This window comes from Pseudorasbora parva, chromosome 22, assembly GCF_024679245.1.
Source record: "Pseudorasbora parva isolate DD20220531a chromosome 22, ASM2467924v1, whole genome shotgun sequence".
In the NCBI taxonomy this organism is placed as follows: domain Eukaryota; kingdom Metazoa; phylum Chordata; class Actinopteri; order Cypriniformes; family Gobionidae; genus Pseudorasbora; species Pseudorasbora parva.
The window spans coordinates 8,876,811-8,902,039 of record NC_090193.1 but is presented as its reverse complement, the minus strand read 5'-3'; the positions used below and the strand labels follow the sequence as shown (position 1 = coordinate 8,902,039).

The following is a 25,229-nucleotide window of genomic DNA, read 5'->3' as shown; positions in this document are numbered from 1 at the left end:
TTTCTTTTTCTTTTTAATGGTTATTGGGGAAAAGATCATGTGCATAAAAAAATCACTTCTGAGTACAACACATATTGAAATGAATTTAACAGTTTAAAGCGTGAAAACGCCAATGGCACAAACCTGTACAAATCTCAAGATTTATCAATAAATTAAAGGCAAGATTCCAATTCTAATTCTCAAAATGGGTCAGAACACCAGCTGATCACCCGGGTTATTAAATGAAATTGTAAGACTATTCTCTATCAAATAAACACTTTGACTATACCAGAGCCATACTACAAATGTAGCCTTTGTTAGTATGTAGCCTGGTAATTACACTGCATTTAATAGGATGGCTCTACATGTAACTACATTAAAATCAGGTTTTAGTCTTCAGAAAGCAGCCTGTGGAAGTGGTCGGTTCTCTTCTTTAAAACATTTCTGAAGTCGTCCTGAAAACGCAAAATCAAAAAACAATTATTATAAATATTACTTTATTACTCAAATAAAGCAAGTGCTTTGTATTTTGTCTCAGAATTTAGTTGTTTTCAGACCAACTTTCCACAGATTTTAACAGGCTGTTGGCTCTTTTTTCTACATGTGTATCATTTTATTACATGTATTTATTACTTCAGTAAGTTCATTGTTTCTGTCTTAAATTAATACATTGTTAGCTAACTGTATTATTAAGTGTATTTATGCTTTTAATCTACCTTTATTGACCAATATTTTGCTGCTAACTTTCAATGATTCAGTTAAACCAAAAGACAAAAATAGATTTGTTTTTAGTGGTGAAGAAAGAGTGTTAAACTTTTTTATTATTTTTTATTATTATTATCCATTATCCAGAATGGCAGCGTAGCTGAAAGGTTTCTTTGAGCTTCACCTTCTACTGTACATGCATGAATTAGCATTTAATTAAAAAAAACATAACTTTTTTGTTATAAAAACAAAGGTGAGAAAAAGTTATGCAATATTGTAATGCATTACTATTCACAGTAAATTTCCCCAACACAACACAGCACATGGGTTGACTTTCTCATATTTAACTCTATTGTTAGTTATTGTTCAGGAACAATTAATAGTATTTAGTCTGCTTCCTCTACATTATTTAAAGGTGACATTGAACTGGCTTTTTTATACTGTTGTCTGAGGTCAACTAATGATGTTTGTGTGGTTTTTACATTCAAAAACATCATAACTAATAAGTAATAGGCTATTTTCAACACTGGTTTTGAGGATCTCTCCTGAACTTTGGGTTGTGATGGCCGTGCCACACTGGAGACTTGGAAGTAAAGTCCACAGTTCACATGAGGGAGGGATTGTTTTGAAAGCAGCAATCGGAATGATTCTTTTGATCACAGGGCTCACAAACATCTTTATCAAACAAACACAAAGATTTATTTCTCATCCACCCGTGACTGATTGGAATATTATTTTTGTATTACATGGCCCGCCCGATCGGTGGATATAAGCGCGAACCGTGCACGAACGCCCTTCAAGTCAAGAGAGAGTGAACAGCGCAGATCAAGAAATGAATATTATTTCACTATATGAGATTCACCGGCGGGCCGGCTTACGTTTTGGTTAGCCCGTCTAGAAAACACATAGCCCTGGGACGTTGGGCTTTGCGAGCCCTGGCCCATACATGTCTGAGTCCAGCGTGCTAAAGGTATGCTCTGTAAGACACGTATACATAATCAAAACGATCTATAACAATGCAATTCTATTACTTTTTTTTTTTTAAAACACGTTTTATTCACATAAGTGTGCCGCACCATTCCTATCAGATTAAATCGGGCGGGGCTACTGAATTAGACATGCTTATTATTCTGTAGAGGCCGTGTTTCATCAGTCGATGTCATCAAGATGCGCACACGATCGTTTTCTGGGCCTGGTGTCTATAAAAGCTTTTCTTTGACTTACAAGAAGGTTTTCAGCTCTGAAACTTACAGGATATTCTTATATTACCATGACCTTTTATATATCAAAAGCTCAGGGGAAAGTTGATTTCTCAATTAATCTCCACGTTAACCATTATTGGATGGTCCAAGTTAATGGATGCCAAATAGATTTCGCTGCTGTGTCAATGTAGGTGATCATGAGTGGCCCTTTTGAACCGAGTAGGAAATTAGGAGTTCAGAAAATTGTAGTAGTTTTCCTGCCATCTACTCTTAATTCAAAAGATCAATGAAAATTTCTGGTAATACTATTTTAGGGTTCAATTCTTCTCATTAACTAGTTGCTTATTAGCATACATATTACTAGGATATTGTCTGTTTATTAGTACTGATAGAGCACATTAATTCATATTCTACATCCCTTAATCCTACCCAATATCTAAACTGAACAACTACCTTACTAACTATTAATTAGCAGTAAATTAAGAGTTTATTAAAGCAAAAGTTATAGTTAAAAGTGAATTTGTGTTCCCCATACTAAAGTGTTAAAAAAATTATCATATGTAATAAGCTTAAGTAAAGCATTAATGTTTATGGCTTAAAAACACGAACCGCATTCACTAGTTTCTCCATGTATGGAATGAGCTTTTGGAGCTCACGGTCCTCTTGATCTCCAATCCAACTCTTTATGGGAATCATATTCATCAGCTAGAAAAAACAAACATATCCAATAAGAACATGCCAATGATATACTGATATACTAGAGCTGCACAATTTTGGATACATTTTTTGTTGTCATTTCAAATAGATTGTCCCACGATTCCGAACAGACTAAATAAAATGACGTCATTTACTAAAGGTTATGGCAAAAAATATTCATTACTGCAGCATTTTAAAAAATGTTTAACTAATTAAGAGTGAATTATTTACAAAAATGGTTTGAATTAATGATTCAATGACTCGCTCAAAGATTTCACTTGTTTCATTATTGGATCGGCGTCTTTGAACAACGACTCCAGTCTTGAGTCTGGAGTCTTGGATGAATGACAAATACATTACGGTCACTTATCACCATCTAGTCCATACATTCGTTATTCGAACCGCCAAGTTACTTTTAAAATGGATCTGCTCCATTTTGAACGCTACTGTAGACATCAGTGTTTAAATGCAAATTATACACTTTTACCCAGTACTTCCGTAATCATTTGAATTATTGCAAGACCAAAATAGCGATACTGTGTGGTTGAAAAGACCAGGTGTTTCATACCTAAACATGACAACTGCTCTCGAACGAACGCAGATTTTATTACTCCAGAACGCAGATTTTAATAATCCATAATGATTTTGTCAAAGGTTTAACAGACATAGGCATAAAAGATTGGGTGTTTGAATTCGAGATTGCGTTCTTTTAATGATTAATCGTGCAGCTCTAGTTAGACCTGATAACGAACTCCTTCACAGAGAAAAGAATCCTGCACATTAGGTGAAGACAAACATACGTGGTATGGGAACGTGTGAGGAGCGTTGTCCAGGATGACCGTCTTTGACAGATCTCTCTCTAAAACAGTTAAGTCTTTAATGTAGTGTCCAAGCATACAGGCGCAATCATCCTGATACAAACGATGCCTAAAAGACAAGAAAACCACAGAATTACAGTCTCATGTTTCTTCAAGGTAAATTTTGTTATGACAGGTTTGCAGATACTGAACCATCTCCAGGATAATTTTAGGCAGCACATGGGATTCAAAGCATAAAATGTCTCACCTAAAGAACTTTTTATTAGGGTCCAATATATCTACAATCTTTTCTGCATATTCCTTTTTTGCAGAGGTGTAAACAAACATCTGGAATAGAAAAAGACAGATTTAATAATAAATCTACTCACTGGCAGCAATTAAAGCCAGCCACACCAACAAAAATGTTTGACAGAAAAACTCAATCTGAAATGTTTATTCAGACCATAGACTTTTAAAAAACGATAACGACACGCCTCTTCCGTTGAAGTAAGTGAAGCCGCCAGTGTCCAAATATGGCGCTGACATCTTAGAGCCAGAGCCTGCGCAGTAGTGAGCGTAAAGTGGAGCCGCAATATCAAGGTCCCGCCCACACTCCTGCCTAATCAACAACTTTTTGTTCAATAAACCATTATGGAAATGTAGAAATTAAAGTTAAAGCTACAAAATCCTAAAAAAAGAGAAATTAAATAAAAAAAAAGCTCCTAGAAAAATCCTAGAGTTTCTAAAAAATGTCCTTTGGCGCATCAGTGACTACTTCGGTCAGAGAAGCTATCAATCATAACGTCATATCGCCGTTTTTATAGCAAAAAATATCTAACTAAAACCAACCTAATTTTAAAAAAGAACACTTGAACTAACACCAGCGTGATAAAAACTTCCTAAAATGACAGAAACCATATTTGGAAAAAACTTATTTGAAGTGTAATTTCATTGTTTAGTTTGTCTAAGTCCCATTACATTTCATGTAGAGGGCAGGGATTGTGTGGCACACTTGGTTCAGAACAAGCGGCAACCTTCTAGCTTGACAAGCCAGACCCACATCAAGATGTTTGGACTGGAAACTCAGCATTGACAGGGCTCAATCCGAGGGGCGGGATAAACGGTTGTCTATTAAACTCCCTCTGCACGCAATAGGGTAGAGCTACACCAACCAGAGCAACGTGAAACGGAGATGTAGATAGATTAAACATTTGCTGTATCTGGTCGACAAAACTCTTCCCTTCTTAAGAATGACTTCAGTGCCTTTCTTTGGTCTTTTCTCAGAGAAAAGCTTAACTCCAAGTCTTCCAGAGTCACGGTCAAAGCTGATTCAAAAGACCGCCGTTCGCCAGATTCTGTGTTTACTAGTAGCACGAAAGCGCAACTTTGCTGTCACTTTGTTAAGCCCCACCCACCAACTCTATACACGATGTGATTGGCCTGACAAGAGTTTGGTTTTTACAGCTCAGAAGTGTATTGAGAGTTGCTAGACGACACTCACAGCAGATTTGATTTTCTGCTGATAGTGTGCGTCTAGATTTCTAGGCTATCAACCTCCCCCAGATTCTGTTGAACCCAATAAGGAAGTAATTTAAACTGCAATTCATTGACTGTCCACTAGGGCTCCAGAATGGAGCAGAATCTTATTGAGCCCCATGTTAAAATGCCCAACTTTACAGCAGAAAAGACATGTTTACAGCCTGGTATTGTGGTTTTGGTCTGTACTGCTAATTTTGCCCTTCATGACAACTGTGAGGGGGTGAATGTTTTTTATCACTAATTTGTCAACAGTACATAAAACCTTAAAGGGTTACTTCAACGATTAGCATATGGCTTTGTATCAGTAGAAACCCTGGAGTATATTCAAATGATTGTGCTTTCCCCCCTCATATCTCCCTGAGACAAGAGATTTATGCATTTTATTTCTGGAAAAATTCCTCCTATGATGCAAATTGACGATTTTTCCATCATAGGAGGAATGTTTGCCCAAAGGCTAAAGACTACAGCCAGCAGAGGGAGCTATTTCCACATGTTTTGAATCCGCGCATGGGGGATGGGAGATCACACTCAGCTGGCAGCTACAGGCCCTCATTTAAACGGAGCTATGGTGAGAAATGTAAGTCTTTTAACTTCAAATTAATTTCTATGAAAGTTAAGCTTGCAAAGGCATGAACTAAAACGCGCCAGACTGAACTCGCGTTGTGAATGTATGCCGCGAGTGTAGTCGTGATTACCTCAGCTCTCATCACTCGTGCAGTTAGTGCTCAGTGCTGTGATACTCGCGCGGTGGCTCACTCATTATATTGAACAGACACGTTCAGTTTTTAACTGTAGTGTCTTCAACAGTAATCACAGTAATCAAGTTGGTGGCATTGGGAATGGCCTCACAGGGCAGCGAAGCATTCTGGGAATTGTAGTCTTTCATCCCCATGGGACAAAAATACATTTTCTGTCTTTTCTCAGTCTAGAAGGCACCAAATTCAAAAATAATTTCACATTTCTACTGCATTGATGACCCAGTTTAAATACAGGTTCATCTTCCCAGCGCTGAAGTACCCCTTTAAAGTTCTGCATAATTAAGGGCATGGTTACTTTGATTGACAGGTGGATAGCCATCTATCCACTCTCTGTTAGTCATTGCGTCACCTCAGCTCCGTCCACACCATTTTCTGTTATCCGGGTGTGACGCGCTGCCAAGATGGCAATGGCCAGATTGTCTCTACTTTATGCTTCAAAACTTCCCTTCCAATCGTCCATATTTTTTTACATTCTATGGTTCAGACTAATGTGTGTAAAAAAAAAAAAAAAGACAGATGGACTGAAAATAAATCACTTTCTGACACCTATGGAAAACCTGCACGGTTTAGAGAAGTAATTTCAAGGTCTGGATATGAATATGGAAAAATGTTTGTTTCTACAGAATACGGCCTCCATTCAGTTTAATAAAAAAAAAAAAAAAAATATATGCATCAAGTTCTAATTTTCATGGCAAAAGCTTAACCATCATTTAATGACTGTCGAAGGCGACTGGATGAATTCAAGGTGCATATTTATGCAAAAACCCTTTGTTTTTACCCCAAATGAGTCTCTTTTGAAAAAAGTCTCTTTTGAACCTAACTAAATAAATGTTTACTCAATTGCCACTCAAACCAGCAACAGGTAAAGCATCAGTCTAAACCAGACTGTACTCCGCTGACTGTAAACCACGATTTCAGTATTAGGTGTCAAAGGTGAATATAATATTGCTTTATATATTACAAAGTATTTCAGGTTTACTTCTCATCATGCAACTGCATGTTCTCACTTTGAGTAAACCAATGAAGGAAAAAAAATGGTAATGAGACTTTGCTAAAAACTAAATTTAATATTGAAAATAATGCTGTATGAAGCAGTTAAGCTAAATATGGCCTGAAAAATCTACAGAGGTTTTGAATTTTGGAATGGAAAATGTGTAGGAACCCTGATTCTATGGGACTTTGTGTGTCTGGCACCAATTACATTTTTTTTATTTAATTTTATGTTTATCAAAGAACACTATTTTATGTATCCAGTCCCAGTCTTCACAATGTTTACCTCAAAATGTTTGGTCATGGCTTGTAGAAACTCTTTCACATACGGTCTGAGGATCACGTAGACCTGTGAAAAGATGTTTAATTAAATCAGCTCACACTTCAAGAACAGTAAAATCCAAAACTTTTTATGGCATCTGATAAATCGCGATCGTGATCTCTCTTTGAGACAAAAAAACCCCCTCAAGTTTCTCAACTTATCCAGAATCGTGCAGCTCTCCAGCAAATTTTGTTTAAAAAGATTATTATTTACCTTTTCCATCAACAGTGTATTTAACAAACCATAATTTTTTTGATTTTATTTTAATGTCTCACATCTAAACACTCTGTGGAAAAAAACACTGAACACTTGTGATACGAGACACACACACAAACATACACATATATATATACTATTTATTTATTATTAATAAATAAATATATATACTATTTATTTATTAATAACACATTTTGCACTTGTCTTGTGCTATTCTGGAAACTGGACAGAAAAACATGATATTGCTAAGCTCTCCTGTATATCATGAGGTAAATGTGAGGGCGTTTTCACACTGGCAGTTTAGTTTGAAAACGGGGCACAGTTCACATGAAAAATTGGTAATGTGAAAACTGTCACACGGAGCGGGTGAGCTGAGCTCAGGGGTACTGAATTTTAAACTACCTGAATGAGCTGGTCTGAGTACGGTTGCATAACTTGCGCTCGAACTGTGCCGCGATTCACGTGAATGTGAAAACAACACGGAACTGGCTGCGCAATTAAAGTAACCTGTGCATGCGTTTTGTCAGATGACGATGTATTTAGTTCAATAAAACACATGTAAGGGATGACAGTGTTGATTATTTACCTTATATACGAGCAAGAGTGAGGCTGCAGTGCATTCGCACATAGCATCAGTGGGAACAATCGTGCTCTCATGCAGATCACAACAAATGTGCCTAGTCAGTGTAACGCCCCGAGACTAAAACGGGCATGTTTGCCCCATATCTTGAATTTTAGGGAGGGACATTCTAACTGCATTCTATAGGCTTAATCACACAGTGTCAGTGAGTTGTTGCCCTGCATCATATTCTTCATCAATCAACTGTATGAAATGTTAGATGACCTGAGTAGGCCTAGCCCTAGGGTGGGACACGTGCACCAAAGGTAAGTTCACCCAAAAAATTTAAATGCTGTCATTAATTACCCTCAAGTAGTTTGACACCCATAAGACCTCAGTTCATCTTCGGAACACAAATGAAGATATTTTTGTTGAAATCCGATGGCTCAGAAAGGCCTTCATTGACACCAATGTCATTTCCTCTCTCAAGACCCATAAAGGCACTAAAGACGTCATTAAAAGTCCATCTCACTACAGTGGTTCTACAATAATTTTATAAAATGACTAAAATAGTGCAAAAACAACAACTAAATAACGACTTATATAGTGATGGCCGATTTCAAAACACTGCTTTAATAGAAATTTTAGCTCAATTAGAACCAAATACTTGTCTGGCTATCACCAGACCAAGCTCAATTTAAGATTGAACATTGGTCTGGGGAGTTTGCTCTGTATTTTCCACTGCACAAGAGGTGTGTGTGTATATATATATATATATATATATATATATATATATATATATATATATATATATATATATATATATATATATATATATATATATATATATATATATATATATATATATATATATATAAATTAAATGTCCGACAAAATGAAATCTTTTCGGTCAAATTGTCAGATTAAAACTGCCTCTTATCGATACCGTAAGCCTGCGACGTGATGCCCTCGCTGTCATGACAGCGCTGCATGGCTATGGAGGATTGCAATTCTCCACAGCCTGCGAAGCAGAGTATGTGAGCGGAGTGGCGAGATTTTGAATGGAGTGAGGAGCGATTTTTTTAAAAGTCGGAGCGTTGTGGTTTTTACTCGCTCCGAGAGCGCTCTACTACCGCTCCATCACGAGAACAATTTATGACAACGGGCCGGCACAGCACTACATTTTTCGCCAGAACTAGAGCGTAGATCGGCTCAAAATCTACCCCGGCCCTGAGACCGGCCCTGCCCGTGTGTATCGAGAACGAGCCTGTAATGACTAATTAGCAGAGCGGAGCCGGTGTGATCAGCTCAATAATCCGCAGGCGCGCGCTCATGAACCCACCGGTAAAATTATGTTCATTCAAATCCAGCTCAGTCATGACATAAATCTGTAGCTTACTATAGGCTACTTGTTGTAGCCATTAAACAATGTTTTTTTTCTTCATATTTATGTTTAAATATTATAATATTATTTTTAGATTTCATCTGATTATGATAGGCTATAAGTGCAAAGATGCAAGTGGGTCAGAAATGATTTTGGTGGTTATATTTAGTTTAATATAAAGGTTTGTTTTGTAAAAAGCCTCTTTCGTTTTGTACAAATTGTCTCTTAATTTTAATAAAGGTTTCTTTGGTTAATTGCATGTATTTAATAAATACGAAATAAATAAGTAGACTAGGTCGCGGAAGCCATCGCTTTCATTGCTCATGAACTGAAGCGTGTCTCAAATAAACTGAAACTCAGCAGGCTTGCCTCACAGACATGAGGAATATGTAGTCTAATATGTGTAGAAACGAAAAGATTTAAATAAGCACATGGTGCTGTGTTCAGAACTCACGGTAAACAACCAGCTGGATACAGATGATCACGACGATGGGCATGAGCGGGATGGTAAAGTTTAAGGGAATTTTTTTTTTTTTTACCTTCTACTGAATATGATCGGGTGCAAGCACATTTTAAACAGGTAGCACTTATTCACACACGTAATTTTGTGAATAAGTAATTTTGTCGTTTTCTCTAATGCATTCAAAAACATCTTGCAGTGCTTACCTGCTTGTAGTTATCAGTATACTGTTATATTCTATTATATGATTTTGTCATTTCACACGGTGGCCAATTTAAATGTTACCAACTAAATGAGACATACTGGGTTTATAATTAAATGTATTAATTGCGTTTAATTATTGCATCTAAACACAATAGTGTTGTGCCAAGATTTTTCACGTGAATAAAGGCAAATAGATTTGCACACTTTGCTTATAATCACTGGTCTAGTCTGTTAAACTTGTCAGAAGTTCTCGTTTCTAATCTGCCCTCGTAGCCTATTTTTTCTCTCATCAAAACCGAATACCATCAGTGGTTGTACATCAAGAGCAGGAACAGTTTTTGTGCATTTTGTTTCGCGATCTGACCGGAACAAACAGAAAGTCTCTGCAACGGCGTTAAGCGTCAGATTAAAGCGCTCGTCTGTGTGAAGACTGCACGAGCCGCGAGAGAAATCTGATAACAGCGGCAACAAGCGCCAGATCGCCTCTTATTTAACAAACGAATGAAATTATACTCTTCTAGTTAACCAGAGATGTTTTGATTGTATTAGTTAGGTTCATCCGTGAAGCAAGATAAAAAAGTGGTGGGGACATGTCCCACCCGCAAATTACGTAAGTTAAAAAAATAGGTTGATTGACGCCAATCGGACGTTCATGTTTTTTTTCCGTCTATTTGAAAGTTAGGCTAATAAACATGTTGCATATACGGCCTGATTATGTCATTTTTTTTAAGTTACACAAACTGCTTTCAGGAATTTTTGACCGGCATATCATCAAAACGTCCGGATATAAAATATTATTATTATTAAAATAAAATCAGACTATCACAGATCTAAAGTGTAACAAGGCTATTTTTGAATGTTTGGTTCTGTCCTCGGCTGTCGTTTGCCTCTCTTTCTCTCTCTCTCTCTCGTCACATGTATTTTCAAAAGTACCGATAACGTCTGAGCTTATCAATACACCGGTCTTTCAAAATTCAAGACCCCCGGGGCCCGTTTAAAGGACAACTCCGGTGAGAAATGAACCTAGGGGTAGTTAACAGATGTTTACCGAGTAGATCGTTCTCTGGGATGCGTTTTCATGGAAATCGAATGTAAAGAGTTTTATCTTTAAAAACAGATTCGCTTATAACGCTAGTCTATGGGGCACAGAGTAGACACAGGGTGGTAATTATATCGCTAGTTAATACCACTAACAAGGCTCAAAATAGCCTCACACTAACACGGTAGCATAATGAGGGTCCCTACATGCAAACCGAAGCATTGAGAACTTTGTAAGTGTACAAACAGTAATAAGAAGATACTTTATAAACATAGTGCCTTACGCGTTCACGGACAGACACCATCTTGGAAAACAGTCTCGACGAATCGATCCAAGAGCGCTGTTCTAAGTGAGCTGGTCGATAGGAATTAAGTTTGTGAAATGTAATAACATGGACATTTTTATTTTTATTTATTTATTTTCTCGGTTAGCGTTCAGTGCTTTCTTCCGGAAAAAACGGACCATATGAGATTCCAAGTCACAGTTCATCACTTAGCACAGCGTTCGTGACTCGATGAGTCCAAGATGGTGCCTGTCCATGAACGCGTAAGGCACTATGTTTATAAAGTATCTTCTTATTAAACTGTTTGTACTCTTACAAAGTTCTCAATGCCTCGGTTTGCATGTAGGGACCCTCATTATGCTACTGTGTTAGTGTGAGGCTATTTTGAGCCTTGTTAGTGGTATTAACTAGCGATTTAATTTCACTACTCTGTGCCCCATAGACTAGCGTTATAAGCTAATCTGTTTTTAGAGATAAAACTCTTTACATTCGATTTCCATGAAAACGCATCCCAGAGAACGATCTACTCTGTAACCATCTGTTAATTACCCCTAGGTTCATTTCTCATAGGTTCATTTCAGTACCCATCCCTAGAGTATAATTCAAATGACTCTGCATGCAATTGGATAGTCCTTCACCAATCAGACCCCAAGAGGCCACCATCAGGGTGGATAAGTCAGTCTGTGATTTTTACCCAGTCTAACCAAATACATGTGTTTTCGTTTTTGATTGACATTTCGACTCCTGTGTTTTTTTTTTATATTGAGGCTACCGAATTCTCAAGGGTGCCTATCCGAGAGGCTACCAGGGAATTTGAAATTTTGGCTTGCCCTGATTAAGAGATTGGCTGGCACAGAGTGTATCTTAGCATGAGAGCAGCTTTGAATTTAGCAGTTCATCACGTGATGCACACTGAACATTCTAATCACTCTGGTGTGATCCTACATCAAGGGGTTGAGTAAAAATTTCACCAACCTTGTACTTGTGATCTTGAAAGTGAGTACTGAAGGTGTATTCTGCATCAGCAATCACATTGAGTGAACTGAACACGAGGGTTTCGTCCTAGAATCGTGCAAAAATAAAATCCAAAGAATCAAACCAGTCACCTCTAAACCTCAATCAAACCAGTGAGACCCAACTTCCACTAGTCAACTTTTCAACATCCTTTACCTTACTGATGAAGGCAGCCTATCTACCAAGTACTAACGGTCTAGCTGATTTAATGACCCTGCCATAATCCTCCAACAGTTTGGGATTATTATTCAGGCAATGAACTGCATGCTAAATCAATCAGTTCAGTGACATTCTAACATAAATGTTGAGCTAACCAAAGCAGTGATTTCAAGCTGGAAGGAGGGAAGATAACTTACCAAATCGAGCACCAGTGTAGCAGCAGGTATGCTCCTTGTCTTTGGCGGAATGTCCCGCACTGCTGAGACAGGTCTGGACTGTTGTGAACGGTTTGGAATGTTCTTAATAAATGTGAAGCTGAGGCAAAAACAGAGACAACAATCCAATTTAACCACAGATTAATCACTTAAATCAGTCAGAAGTGAACAAGCCACAAAAACTCTTGTGTAGAAGAGACTCACGGGCTAAAGGCTTCCTCGTTCTCCTCATCCTCTGAAAGAGGGCTGGCAGCGCTGTAGCCAAACACACAGTGTTCAGGACTAAAGATCGGACTTGTGTTTGGATACTCACCTATTAAAATAAGAAACGACTGTTACACAAAATCAAATAAATGATTTTGTCGTTCATCTTTAGAACACAAAGATATTTTTGATATTTAAATTTCTACTACATTAAAAACCCAGTTTAAATACAGATTTATCTTCCCAGCGCTAAAGTACCCCTTTAAGTTATAAATGTAAATGAAAGGCTGTGTCTTAAAATTTGAGTCACTAAAGCTATGTCCTTGTAATCTTTAATTTTTAAAAAAATCACTCCGTTTTGCAGTTACATCTCTTTTCTTTTCTGATGACATTTACTGGTGTGAGGTTGGGAAAACCTGTCACTCACACGACATTACAGCAACAGCAAACCACAACAATCCAATCAATTCCTGATGGACAAAAACAAGCCCTTCCCTACATTTTTTCTTGTTCCAGAGGTTGTTTCACTTGACATTTAACAACAGGAAAAAAAAATTTTTTAAATACGATCACAACTTCCATTTCATGCTGACTAAAATGAAGAAACCAAAGAATAATATTAGTTATTAACTCTGAAAAACATTTTCTTCTGCATGGGGTCTGTATCATTAACTGTTGGCAAAACATATAATTTAATGCTAAACCATAAAATAGAAAACATTAGCACACGCACAAATATAAAAAAAAAAAAACCACTCACTGTCCCTTGGTGGTGTGAGAAAGTGAACTGAAGGAGAGTAGAGGGTCCGAGCAGCAGGATTCAATAAGGAATGTCTTTCCCGGAGGTGACGGACTGGGGTCTTGAAATCTGACTCTGAAAACACAGCGGTGAGCATAATATTTTCTTAAAGGGTTAGTTCAACCAAAAATGAAGATTTTCATTAATTAATGCTCCGCAAGACCTTCGTTAATCTTCAAAACACAAATAAAGATGTTTTTGATGGAATCCGCGAGCTCTCTGACCCTCCATAGATAGCTATTTAATGTACACTTTCAAGGTCCAGTCCAGAAAGTTAGTAAAGACTTTGTTAAAATAGTCCATGTGGCTACAGTGTTTCAACCTTAATTTTATGAAGTGATGAGAATACTTTTTGTGAAAACAATTATTTTCAACTAATACATCACTATTAATAGACTCTTAAATAGCATTAATTTGTCAAACGAACAAATGATTTACCTTTACTGTCAACAGTTGCTAAAGGTTTTCTCCTCCTCCGGGGACGTTTGGCTGCTGTTGGGACCTCATCAAGGTCCAGATTCGAGCAGTCTTGAAGAAACTTGACTTCATTCTAAAGCAAGGGGGCGAAAAAGACAGCTGGTTAATAAAGCTGTTATTAAGAAATGGTACACACATTTCATATGATAAGATGGAATAAAAAATGCTTAAAAGGTTTATATTTGGATATCAAAATGACAGAAATAATGAATCATCAACTAAGTTTATTTTTAATAAACAAGATCCACGTGCTCCTGCTTCGATAATACACAGAGAAGCTCATTGGCCGAGATACAACTTCCCACATGCCATTCAAAAATACTGAAATCTTATTGGCTACACGATGAGAACAGGCCTTGTCAATAAACACACCCGGGACACTTTTACTAGCAGCATAAGTTACACAAACACGTATTATTCATCTTAATGACAACATGTTCCGTATATAATGTTTTGGTTACATATAATTATAGTAGCGCTGTTTAATTTCACTCGTAACGTTATATCTGTCGCTTTGAACCGGTTAGCATCAAGCTAACCAGGTAAGTTATCAGCAGATCATTCATAATGCGGAATCACATAACTTACTCAATAAAACGCAAGTTTTGTTTTCTTTTCATATTGAGAGTTTAATATAGCAGGACTGACCTGGTTCTTGACCTGCGAGGTCTGTGGTCTCGGGGTTTCTGGAGCGGCTCGACGGCGGCTGGACGGTGTCGGTGGGTTTTCATTTAAAATATTTCTCGAGCGAAGTCTCATTTTCCCTTCAGCTCTGATTAAACGATGTCGCCAACAGACATGCGGTAAATACTTTAAACTCTCAGGAATGATGTAGTAGTTCAAAAGTCGCGTTAATCGGCTCCGTCTCGCTGTTTCCAGACGGACTGACCTCAGTTTAAACTGATGAAAAAAACACAATCGCGCTTTAGCCACTCAGAACACACGCTCGAAGCGGTAGGCGGAGCTTCAAATAACAACTGCGCATCGTGCGGAAGTCACGTTGACGGACGAATTTATTTATTTATTTTTATTTTTATTCATGCTCGAATACAAAATATAAGAAAATTGCCAAGGAAATACATATATAAACATAAACACACCATTAAAATACAAACAAGAAAAAAATATTTTCTTTTAATATTTCTTCATAGTAGGCTATTTAAGAGTATAATTCGATTTTAAAGTGGGTGTATATTGGAATAACGTTTGCAAATGTTTGCTTATAAATGACGAATATTTCATATAAAATAAAATAAAACGGGGCAAAACATCTGTTTCATTGCAGAAGTATTTCCGTAATTTTTGGCTAGACGGGTTCCTGACAGCGCTGGGAAATGCCTAGAAGTTCTCTCAGCAATACAAGTATTATTTGTTCAGTTAGTTCAATGGCTTATTAACATGATTCTTGAAACTTGATATTTTTGTCAACAATCCTAGTCCAGATAAGGTGGATCTGGGGAGCATTTACTTCAACGCCATAGACATTAGAGAAGTAGCTCCGGCTGCAATGTTCTTCCGCAAAAATGCGTGCAGTTCTGTTTATTAAAAAGTTACAGATTGCAGCTTTAACTAATAATTAAAAAAAATGTTTAAAAGGTCTGCAGAATTTTTTCCTCTGGTTTCACAGGCTTGTCTCAAACCAAAATGCATGTTTGAGCTGTTTTATAGCCTACTTCCCCTGATATCTTAAATATGTTTGCCATTCACTGTAAAATCCAATAGTTCTTCTTACTTAGACTTTTTTTTAATAAACTTTACTTAATGTCCAATAATTTGTTGAACTTAGCCTACTTAAAAAAAAAAAGAAAGTAATCTGATTCTGAACTATTTGCATGCTAATGCATTTGTTACTCAGAAAACCCAAGTAAACATTACTTGACTAGGGAAAAAAGGACCAAAAAAAAAAAAAAGGTTGTGGCGGAGCATTTCTTTTTTCACTAATTTCCTCCACTTCTGCAGTCTTCGTTCTTCTTAGTTGCATTCACTCATTTTCCAGTCATCTTGAATGTTATTGAAAATACAACTAAATACTTTGGGAGAGTGTCAAATAAGCTGACTTCATAAATTTATGTTGATTTCCTAAAATTTCTCACCATTATGGTGATCAGTGTTCCCTTTGGTTGGGCACTTGGAACTTCATTTATATTACTGTAAATCTCTTCTGATGCAGCGATGCAATACAAAATCGCATCTGATTTCAAAGGAAGGGAATTAATAAGTAATATATAACATTTTATTGCTAACGCTTATGACAAACTTTTAATTGTGTTTATAAATTGTGTCTATATTTGTGACAATATCCTACAGTGACCATGCTTGAGTCACACACAGACTTCAACATTCAGCATGCAAAACACTAGCCTGACAAGCCAGACCCACATCAAGATGTTTGGTCTGGAAACTCACCATTGACAGCTCAATCCGAGGGGCGGGATAAACGGTTGTCTTTCAAACTCCCTCTGCACGCGATAGGATAGCGCTACACCAACCACAGCAACGAAGGTGAAGCAGAGCTTGTTGAGATTAAACATTCACAGTATCCGGTCGGCAAAACTCCGAACACATCTTCCCTTTTTAAGAATTACTTCAGTGCCGTTCTTTGTTCTTTTCTCAGAGAAAATCTTAACTCCAAGTCTTCCAGAGTCGCGGTCAAAGGTGATTCGAAAGACCGCCATTCGCCAGTTCCTGTGTTTACTAGAAGCACCTCGGCCGTCGTCATTATGGCCCGGCTATCGACTCTATACACAATGTGATTGGCTCGGCAAGAGTTTGGCAATTACAGCTCAGAAGGGTATTGAGAGTTGCTAGACGACACTCGCGGGCAGATTAGATTTGCTGCCGCTAGGGTGCGTCTAGATTTTAGGCTAGCAAAACACAACAATGGTATAAAAAAAAAAAAAAATTATATTATATTATATTATATTATATATATATATATATATATATATATATATATATATATATATATATATATATATATATATATATATATATATATATATATATATATATATATATATATATATATATATATATATGACCATTACAAGTTTATTTGCTGTCGTTATTGGGGTTATACTGACAAAAGACAGCAACTAAAATGATAAAATAAATCCAAAAATAAAACAAAGCAATTTATTTATTCGTGCTGCAATGCATTCTGGGAGTACATTTCCTCAGATCGCAGATAGAATTATGTCGACACAACTTAGATGGTTTAAGTAAGAACAACTTGATGCAATTAAGCTTACTTAAGTGTTAACTGCATTCATGCTAGGTGAACTACTAAAAATATGTTCACTTTACTTGAAGAAAACATGGAAACTGATTGCACATAGTTTTTTAAGTCACCACATCTAAAAATGACAGATGGAAACTATGTTGAGAATAATAGTAAGATGTTTGCAGAACATAATATAACCCTGTTAAATGGAAATATGCTTATGATTAAATCTTAAGTAAGATTAGTAAATATCTAGAGTATAGAATTGGCATTAAACTAACTTGATATGTATTACTTAATTCACTTGAGAGTTGTTAGCTTTCTTTACTTTTAGCTGAATATTAAATTAACTTCTGTTTTCCCTTTAAGTTTGCTTTGCAAAAATAAGGCAATCGGTTTCCAAACTTTTTGAAAGTAAACTGAACTTGTTAGAATTTAGTGTTGTTTTGCCTTAAGAAGCAGACCAGTAAAGCTTTTTTCTTTTCTTAAGGCACGTTTATAAAAGCCAATTAAATTTCTTAATTGAACTAAGGCCTAATCCTGGCTTTATCTAAACCCTGTCTGTGACATTACTCATCTCTCCCTCAACTTTTCAAAACCTGTATGAGTTTATTTTTTCTGCTGAACATAGAGATATTTTAAAGAATGTCGGTAACTGGGCAGCTGATGGTCCCCGTTGACTTTTATATGGAAAAAAGTACTGTGGAAGTCATTGGGCCCATTAACTGTCTGGTTACTGACATTCTTTAAAATATCTTTTTTTATGTTCAGCAAAAGTTGCATTTTAAATCACCTTCACCATTGTTATCATATTTTTCAAACGTTATATCTTTAAGCAACATTTGCCAATGTAATACCATGTTACATTACAAGAGACCTTAAAGGGGTACTTCAGCGCTGGGAAGATGAATCTGTATCTGATGGGCCATCAGTGTAGTAGAAATGTGAAATTATTTTTGAATTTGGTGCTTTCTAGACTGAGAAAAGACAAAAAAATTTATTTTTGTCTCATGGGGATGAAAGACTACAATTCCCAGAATGCTTCGCTGCCCTGTGAGGTAGAGCCCTGCACGGGACTGTTTTCTTCATCCCGCTCCCGCCGCATTTCTGACCATTTCCGCCCGCTCCCGCAACGTATGCGTTACACTCCTGCCCGCTCCCGCAATATGTATGTCCACTCCCGCCCGCACCCGCAAAACTCGGAGAATTAATTCCCGCACAATAATAGAGATGTATTGATTTTGTGTCTTCTCCCGTCCTGCAAGGAAAAAAAACACGTATTTGTATTGATATTATTAAAGAGATTCATGGGGTTGTTTGTTTCGTTTCCCTGGCCTGCATGTAAAAAAAAAAAAAAAAAAAAAAAAAAAAAGACAAAACACAATAGGCTACATTCAAATATAATTTTGTTTTTATCAAAAACTTTGCACATAAAAATAGACTGCTTTGGAAAAAAATATACATAATATGATAAACTAGGCTACATGAACACTTTGACCGGGGAGAACAGAGCAGGTGTGTCGCCTCAACCCAGATGTGCCGGATTTGTGCCCAATGTAGATGAGTATTTTTGCACATTTGTCACAATGAACAAAGTCCAGCTCCTTTCCATCTTTGACATTTTGAGAAGTTTCTCAATTGTTTGTGATAGACTTCCCTTGCTTAGCTTTTGTGCTGTAAATACCTCGTTTGAGGTTCTTTTCTACATCATCTATTGACATCATGGCGCTAGGCAACCTCCCTATCCCGCTGTGTTTTTTTTAGCCGCCCATTCCCGCCCGCAACAAAATTCAAACTGCCCGCTCCCGTGAGATTTGCGTTGGGTCCCGCTGACCCGGCGGGACTCAATTCCAATGCAGCCCTCTACTGTGAGGCCACTCCCAAAGCCACCAACTTGATTACTGTGACTGAGTTGGATAAGACACTACAATTAAAAACTGAATGTGTCTGTTCAATATAATGAGTGAGTCACCGCGCGAGTATCACAGCACTGAGCACTAACAATAGGTTACTGTCGTAACCGCGTTTTTCTGAAGCATCGAGTGGAGAGATCCACCTATGGGAAGGGCATCCATACCTGACCTCTGCAGAAGCATCCAATTGCACCAAGTCTGACAAGACAGGCAAGAGTGTGCGCACCCAATGCCCAGTAAGGCCCCACCCCTTACCTGTGGGCATATATATGCTGCATACGCTACTGTACATCAGTAAGTATATTCGCTTCTCGTGCGGCAAGCAGGGCAAAGCTGGTGGATCTCTCTACTTGATGTTTCAGAGAACCGGGGTTACGACAGTAACCTATTGTTCTCTTTCATCATCTCGTTTCGAGATCCACCTATGGGAGAGACATGGACAGCTCCCCGATTGCCCAATACCCTCACAGTGAGGTCCTGTTAGAAGAAAAAGACGGTCACCCCGAGGGGCGGTGCACGACGTGTCTCATAATCATGAACTCGCCACACAGACGCAACCGCGAAACTGCGGTGTGAAGCAGGACATAAAACATAGGCTATGTGTGGCACACATAAAGAAGGCAGGGTTAGGAAGACCCCACCCCCAAGACCGAATGTGCTACTGAGGTTCTGGTGACATCCAGCCTGTAGTAACGAACAAACGTATGGGGAGAAGCCCAACTAGCAGCAGAACAGATATCCTGCAGTGATACTCCCCTGAACAGAGCCCAAGAGGCAGCCATGCCCCTCGTGGAATGAGCTCTGATGTTCCCTGGGGGATGCACTTCCTTTGATTCATATGCCAAGATTATAGCATCCACAAGCCAATGTGAGAGGCATTGTTTAGACAGAGGATCCCCTTTGCGAGGAGGAGCCCATGAAACCGAGTTGGTCACTCTTCCGGAACACACTGTATGTTTGTAGCGCACGGACTGGACACAGGGCATTTAGCCTCTGATCCTCCGCGGAGGAAAAGCGCGGAAGGTGAAAAGCGGATAGCTCCAACACCTCCGATGTGAATGCAGGGAAACATTTTGGCATGAAGGCTGGATTAGGCTTGAGGAAAACCTTATCTCCACCTAGAGAGAAATTGATGCATGAGGGGTGGACCGAGAGTGCATGTAACTCACTGACACGTTTGGCTGATACCAAGGCCAAGAGCAAGGCTGTTTTGAAGGACAGCAACTTACGGGGAATATTTCCCAGAGGCTCAAAAGGGAATTGAGATAGAGCTTCAGGCTGGATGTCACCATGGAGAGGTCCCATTCAGGGATCGTACTCCTAATGACTGGCAACGAGTGACGGGCGCCCTTCATAAATCTGTGGTTTAGAGAATGCCGCCCAACCATTGAGCCCTCAAAACCCACATGACAAGCAGAGATAGCTGCCAGATAGACCTTATTAGTGGAAAAAGACCTGCCCTTATCCATAAGGTCTTGGAGGAAACACAAGATGTCAGCGACTGAGTACGGATGTGAAGTGAGACCCCGTCCATCGCACACCTGCCACTTACAGCCATACAAGGACTGTGTAAAAAAGGCCGTGGCATTCTGTATAGTAGCCACCACGTGCGGGGGAAGCCCTAACGCGCTTAGGTTCGTTCTCTCATGGGCCAAGCCCAGAGAGCTACCCTGTCCGGGTGTGGGTGATAAATCGCTCCGTTCGCTTAAGACAATAGGTCTGTGCGGAGGGGAAGGCACCACGGCTGGGCATATAACAGAGGGATTATCTCTGCCAGCCACGGCGCTTTGGGCCACCTGGGTGCTATCAGGATGAGAGAAAAGCCCCCCTCTCTCGCCCTGGCCAGTGTGAGAATTATCAGGCATAGGGGAGGAAAGGCATACAGCAGCACTCTGGGCCACGGTTGGGCCAGTGCGTCCACCTCGAGGAGAACAAAGGACAATGGCTGTTTTCGCACGAGACGAACAGATCTACGGACGCCCGTAGCCTCATCCATATCATGTCTACTATCTGAGAGTGAAAGCGGCAATCTCCGAAGAGCAGGTTCCCCCTCGATAGAAGATCCGCGACTCAGTTCAGAATTCCCGGAACATGAGTCTCGCATAATGACAGGAAAACTCACCCGCTCCATACCAAAAGCTTGTAAGCTAGGGCATGAAGATTCGACGAGCGCGCGCCGCCTTGACGATTGATATAAGCCACTGCCGTGGTTTTGTCGCAGCGCACGAGCACATGATGTCCCTGGAGACGAGGCAGAAAATGATTCCGTCTTCCAATTGGTTAGAAGCTCTAAATAATTTAATGTGCTCTGAACGTAGTTTGCTCGGCCGCAAACCGTTCACAGTTCTGCCCTCCTGGGTGGCATCCCAGCCTGTTAGGGACGCGTCCGTCGTCACAACTTTCCGCAACATGACAGTCCCCAGAGGGGTAGCCTGTGCGTAAAAGGCAGCGCTCTTCCAATGGCGCAGGGCTGCAGCGCAGCGCACCGTTACAGAGAGGCAAAGATCGTGTAATGGGCTGAAATGTAGTGACAAAACCCATTTCATGAACTCAGGGGTCCTGGTGGCAAAAACAGCATAGCTAAAGCCATAAGAACCTGTAGCCTGAGACATGTGCGATATCGCACCCTCGCCCCCTCTCTGAACTGTGACAGACAGTTCGTCAGAGAGAGAACGCGGTTGCATGGAAACTGAGTTCAGCTCCAAGCCCTGGAAGATCACCCTCTGACTGGGTGTAAAGTTGCTCTTGTTCACATTCACCCAGAAGTTCAGAGATGGGATGTGCGCGAGCACACGGGAGGTGTCCTGCAACACCTTTTCCCTCGAATCGGCTATGATGAGCCAATCGCATATGTATGTCAGGATCCGTAGACCAGACATTCTCAGGGGAGTGAAGCCCGCTTCCACACGCAAACAGAAAGTTCTGGGGCTTAATTTTTGCCCGAACGGAAGCACCGTGAGTTCATAACAAATACCTTGATAGGAGAAACGAAGAAACTTCTGGTGTGGTGGATAAATGCTCATGTGGAAAAAAGCATCTTTCAGATCGACCGATGTGAACCAGTCATTCCATTTCATGACACGGGCGAGCGAACCATGGGTTAACATTATGCATCTGTATTTCCTCAAATGTTTGTTCAACACCCTGGGGTCCAGAATAGGATGGAGGGAACCGTCCTTTTTTGGGACCAAGAAATGACGCGAAAAGAAACCCTGGTTTATCAGATTGTGGGGTACCACCTGAATCGCACCTTTGCGAAGGAGGAGATTTCCTCCTTCAGGACGTGTGCCATGCTTTCCTCTGTGTAAGAAAAGAGAACACTGCTGAAACGTGGGTGTTTCATAGCAATCTGCAGACGATAGCCCTGTAATATCATGCGCAATATCCATTCGGGTGGTGCTACAGTAAGCCAGGCTGACACACAGCTTTTGTGTATGCCCATCCGGGCCATGCTGGCTTCGAGCATGCCTAGCTGGCTTATTGGTGATGCAAATGGCGCCTTCTAGTGGAGAAACTAGGGATGACACATGCAGGTTCACAATTACGAGAGAAAAGGTATTTCCCTGCATTGAGAGGGTATCTTGCTGTGACAAATTCATCATACATCATACTCATGACTCCCAACACTTTACCATCATAAATATCCCTCTCCCAGTCGGTGGCACTCTGTGGCGCCGGCCATTTAATGTTGAGACGAGCGGGCCGCTCGCTCACACACATCCAGGAGGATGGATTGAGGCAAGGCCACGGGGGCGCTAACCTGGGGAATAACAGAGGGCGGGATGGCCGGATCGTCGGTGAGCGGAAGGTTACCCGTGAAGATGTCCTCTTCGGGGAACTCAGGATTTGGCTGGTCAGCCAAAACAAGAGCTGTCGCGCCTCGGGAGGTCCCCGGTAGCACCCTGTCGTCACCGTGTTCCATATCCGAGTGCGACAAGTCGAGCTCGCCACACTGAGTAGCGGCAACTTTAAGGCAGCGTCGCAGGAGTTTCTTAAGCAGTACCAGGCAGTAACTGCAGTTCTCCAGTTCTCTATTGCCTCTTCTGCATGCTTGAGGCCCAAGCAGACCACACAAAAAAGGTTGAAAATCCTTAGTGGCAATAAGAGACCCACAAGCGGGCGGGCAGGCCCGTAATAGGCTAGAGACAGAAGTAGCAGACTGAGAGAGCGACATGCCTGCGAAAAACTCAGAAAGGTCCGTGGCAGCAGCCGTAGAACAGGAAGACGGACGAGAGCGGCTCCGAATACAGACACAGAATGTGGCAGAATTTAACCGTCACCGGTGGAGGCTGATCTGGCAATATTTCCTCCTGCAGACAATAAGTGAGCAGCGCAAATCTAACCGAACTGTGTCAGTGCAGAGATCGCGAGAAGCGAATGTCAACTGATGTACAGTAGCGTATGCAGCCCATATATGCTCGCAGGTAAGGGGTGGGGCCTTACTGGACATGGGCTGCGCGCTCCTGCCTGTCTTGTCCGACTTGGTGCAATTAGATGCTTCTGCAGAGGTCAGGTACGGATGCCCTTCCCATAGGTGGATCTCAAAATGAGATGATGAAAGAGAACTGCAGGAATGAGATAAATGAGCTCTCATGATGAGAGCTGAGGTAATCACGACTACACTCGCGGCATACATTAACAACGCGAGTTCAGTCTGGCGCGTTTTAGTTCATGCCTGTGCAAGCAAAACTTTCATAGACATTAATTTAAAATTAAATTAAATTTAAAGTGAAAAGACTTACATTGCACACCATAGCTCCATTTAAATGAGTGCCTGTAGCTGTGAGCTGAGCTCTGAGTGTGATCTCCATCCCCCATGCGCAGGTTCAAAACATGTGGAAATGGCTCCCTCTGCTGGCTGTAGTCTTTAGCCTTCGGCCAAACATTCCTCCGATGATGCAAATATCGTCAATTTGCGTCATAGGAGGAATTTTTCCTGAAATAAAATGCATAAATCTCTTGTCTCAGGGGGATGGGGGGGGGGGGGGGGGGGCACAATCATTTGAATATACTTCAGGGTTTCTACTGATACAAAGCCATATGCTAATTGCTGAAGTAACCCTTTAATGTTAAATTTATCTTTCTAAATTATATGGCTATTATATGACTATTATAAAAACATTAGCATTGATATAGTACTTTTGGTCATATTATCTATATCTAGCAATAAATCTTAAAGGTACAGTCCATTCAATGGATTGTATTGTTTAACAACATAAACTGTTCAGCTGACCTAACAGACCTCTGGGAAAAAGAAAAAAAAACATTCAAATTTGAAATGGCAAGATCTGACATCTTCCTAAAGGCCTTCTGTTACAAAAAACAAACAAACATTTAAACTGATAAATAGTAAGTGTGACATTATAAGTACAACATCGTTTCCCAACTTAAATGTTGGGTGTATAAACCTGAAGAACAGCATTTTCAATTAAAAACGATTTGTATAAGCAACTTTCACAATAAATGCATACAAGCAGCTTACGTACTGTGTAAAGAAAACTGCCTTACAACCTCAGTGAGTGAGACAAAGGAGACTATAGTTAAAAAAAACTCACTAAAGGTACAAAGCAAACATATACAATTCTATAATGGAGAGACACGTTTAGAAATTAAATAGTTTGAATATCCAGTAGACTTGATACTTTTATGCTTTCTTTTCATTCTCTGAAAATTTCTGGGGACCCCTTAGAGCCATGGGGTCACCGGACCCCATGTTTTAAAACCCACGATCTAGGATATTTATATATTTTAATATATAAATATATATTTTATATATTTTCAAAAGTATCAATATTTTGATACTTTTGCCAATTATTATTCTTTGTACAAAATATGAAAATTGTCCTGTGTGGTCTTACCTTTGCTATAATTTAAAATGTGTGCATAATTTAAGTGGATCGTAACTTATTATACAATTATATATAATATATATATAAAAATAAAATACTTTTTTTTCATTTCAATATAGTAGATTCATTTTGATTTAATAAATATAAATTAATTTGTACCTCACTTAAAGGTTATCTCTGAACAAGAGAGTATTGTGCTGACATGTTTCTATTATAAAAGAATCAAGAACTGCACTAACAACA

At 39.4% G+C, this 25,229-nt stretch overlaps 1 protein-coding gene across 1 annotated transcript; it reads right to left on the bottom strand.

The window, feature by feature from the left end:
• On the bottom strand, positions 1-14,936 carry ctdspl3 (CTD (carboxy-terminal domain, RNA polymerase II, polypeptide A) small phosphatase like 3). Its single transcript, XM_067431763.1, has 11 exons — positions 14,650-14,936; positions 13,963-14,074; positions 13,486-13,599; positions 12,726-12,834; positions 12,504-12,621; positions 12,109-12,195; positions 6,953-7,015; positions 3,648-3,727; positions 3,383-3,509; positions 2,496-2,591; positions 1-434 (listed from the first exon to the last, which is right to left on the bottom strand). The coding sequence occupies exons 1-11, from the start codon at positions 14,758-14,760 to the stop codon at positions 369-371; spliced, it is 1,083 nt and encodes a 360-aa protein (XP_067287864.1). The 5' UTR covers positions 14,761-14,936; the 3' UTR covers positions 1-368.
• Between the last annotated feature and the right edge of the window lie 10,293 nt (positions 14,937-25,229).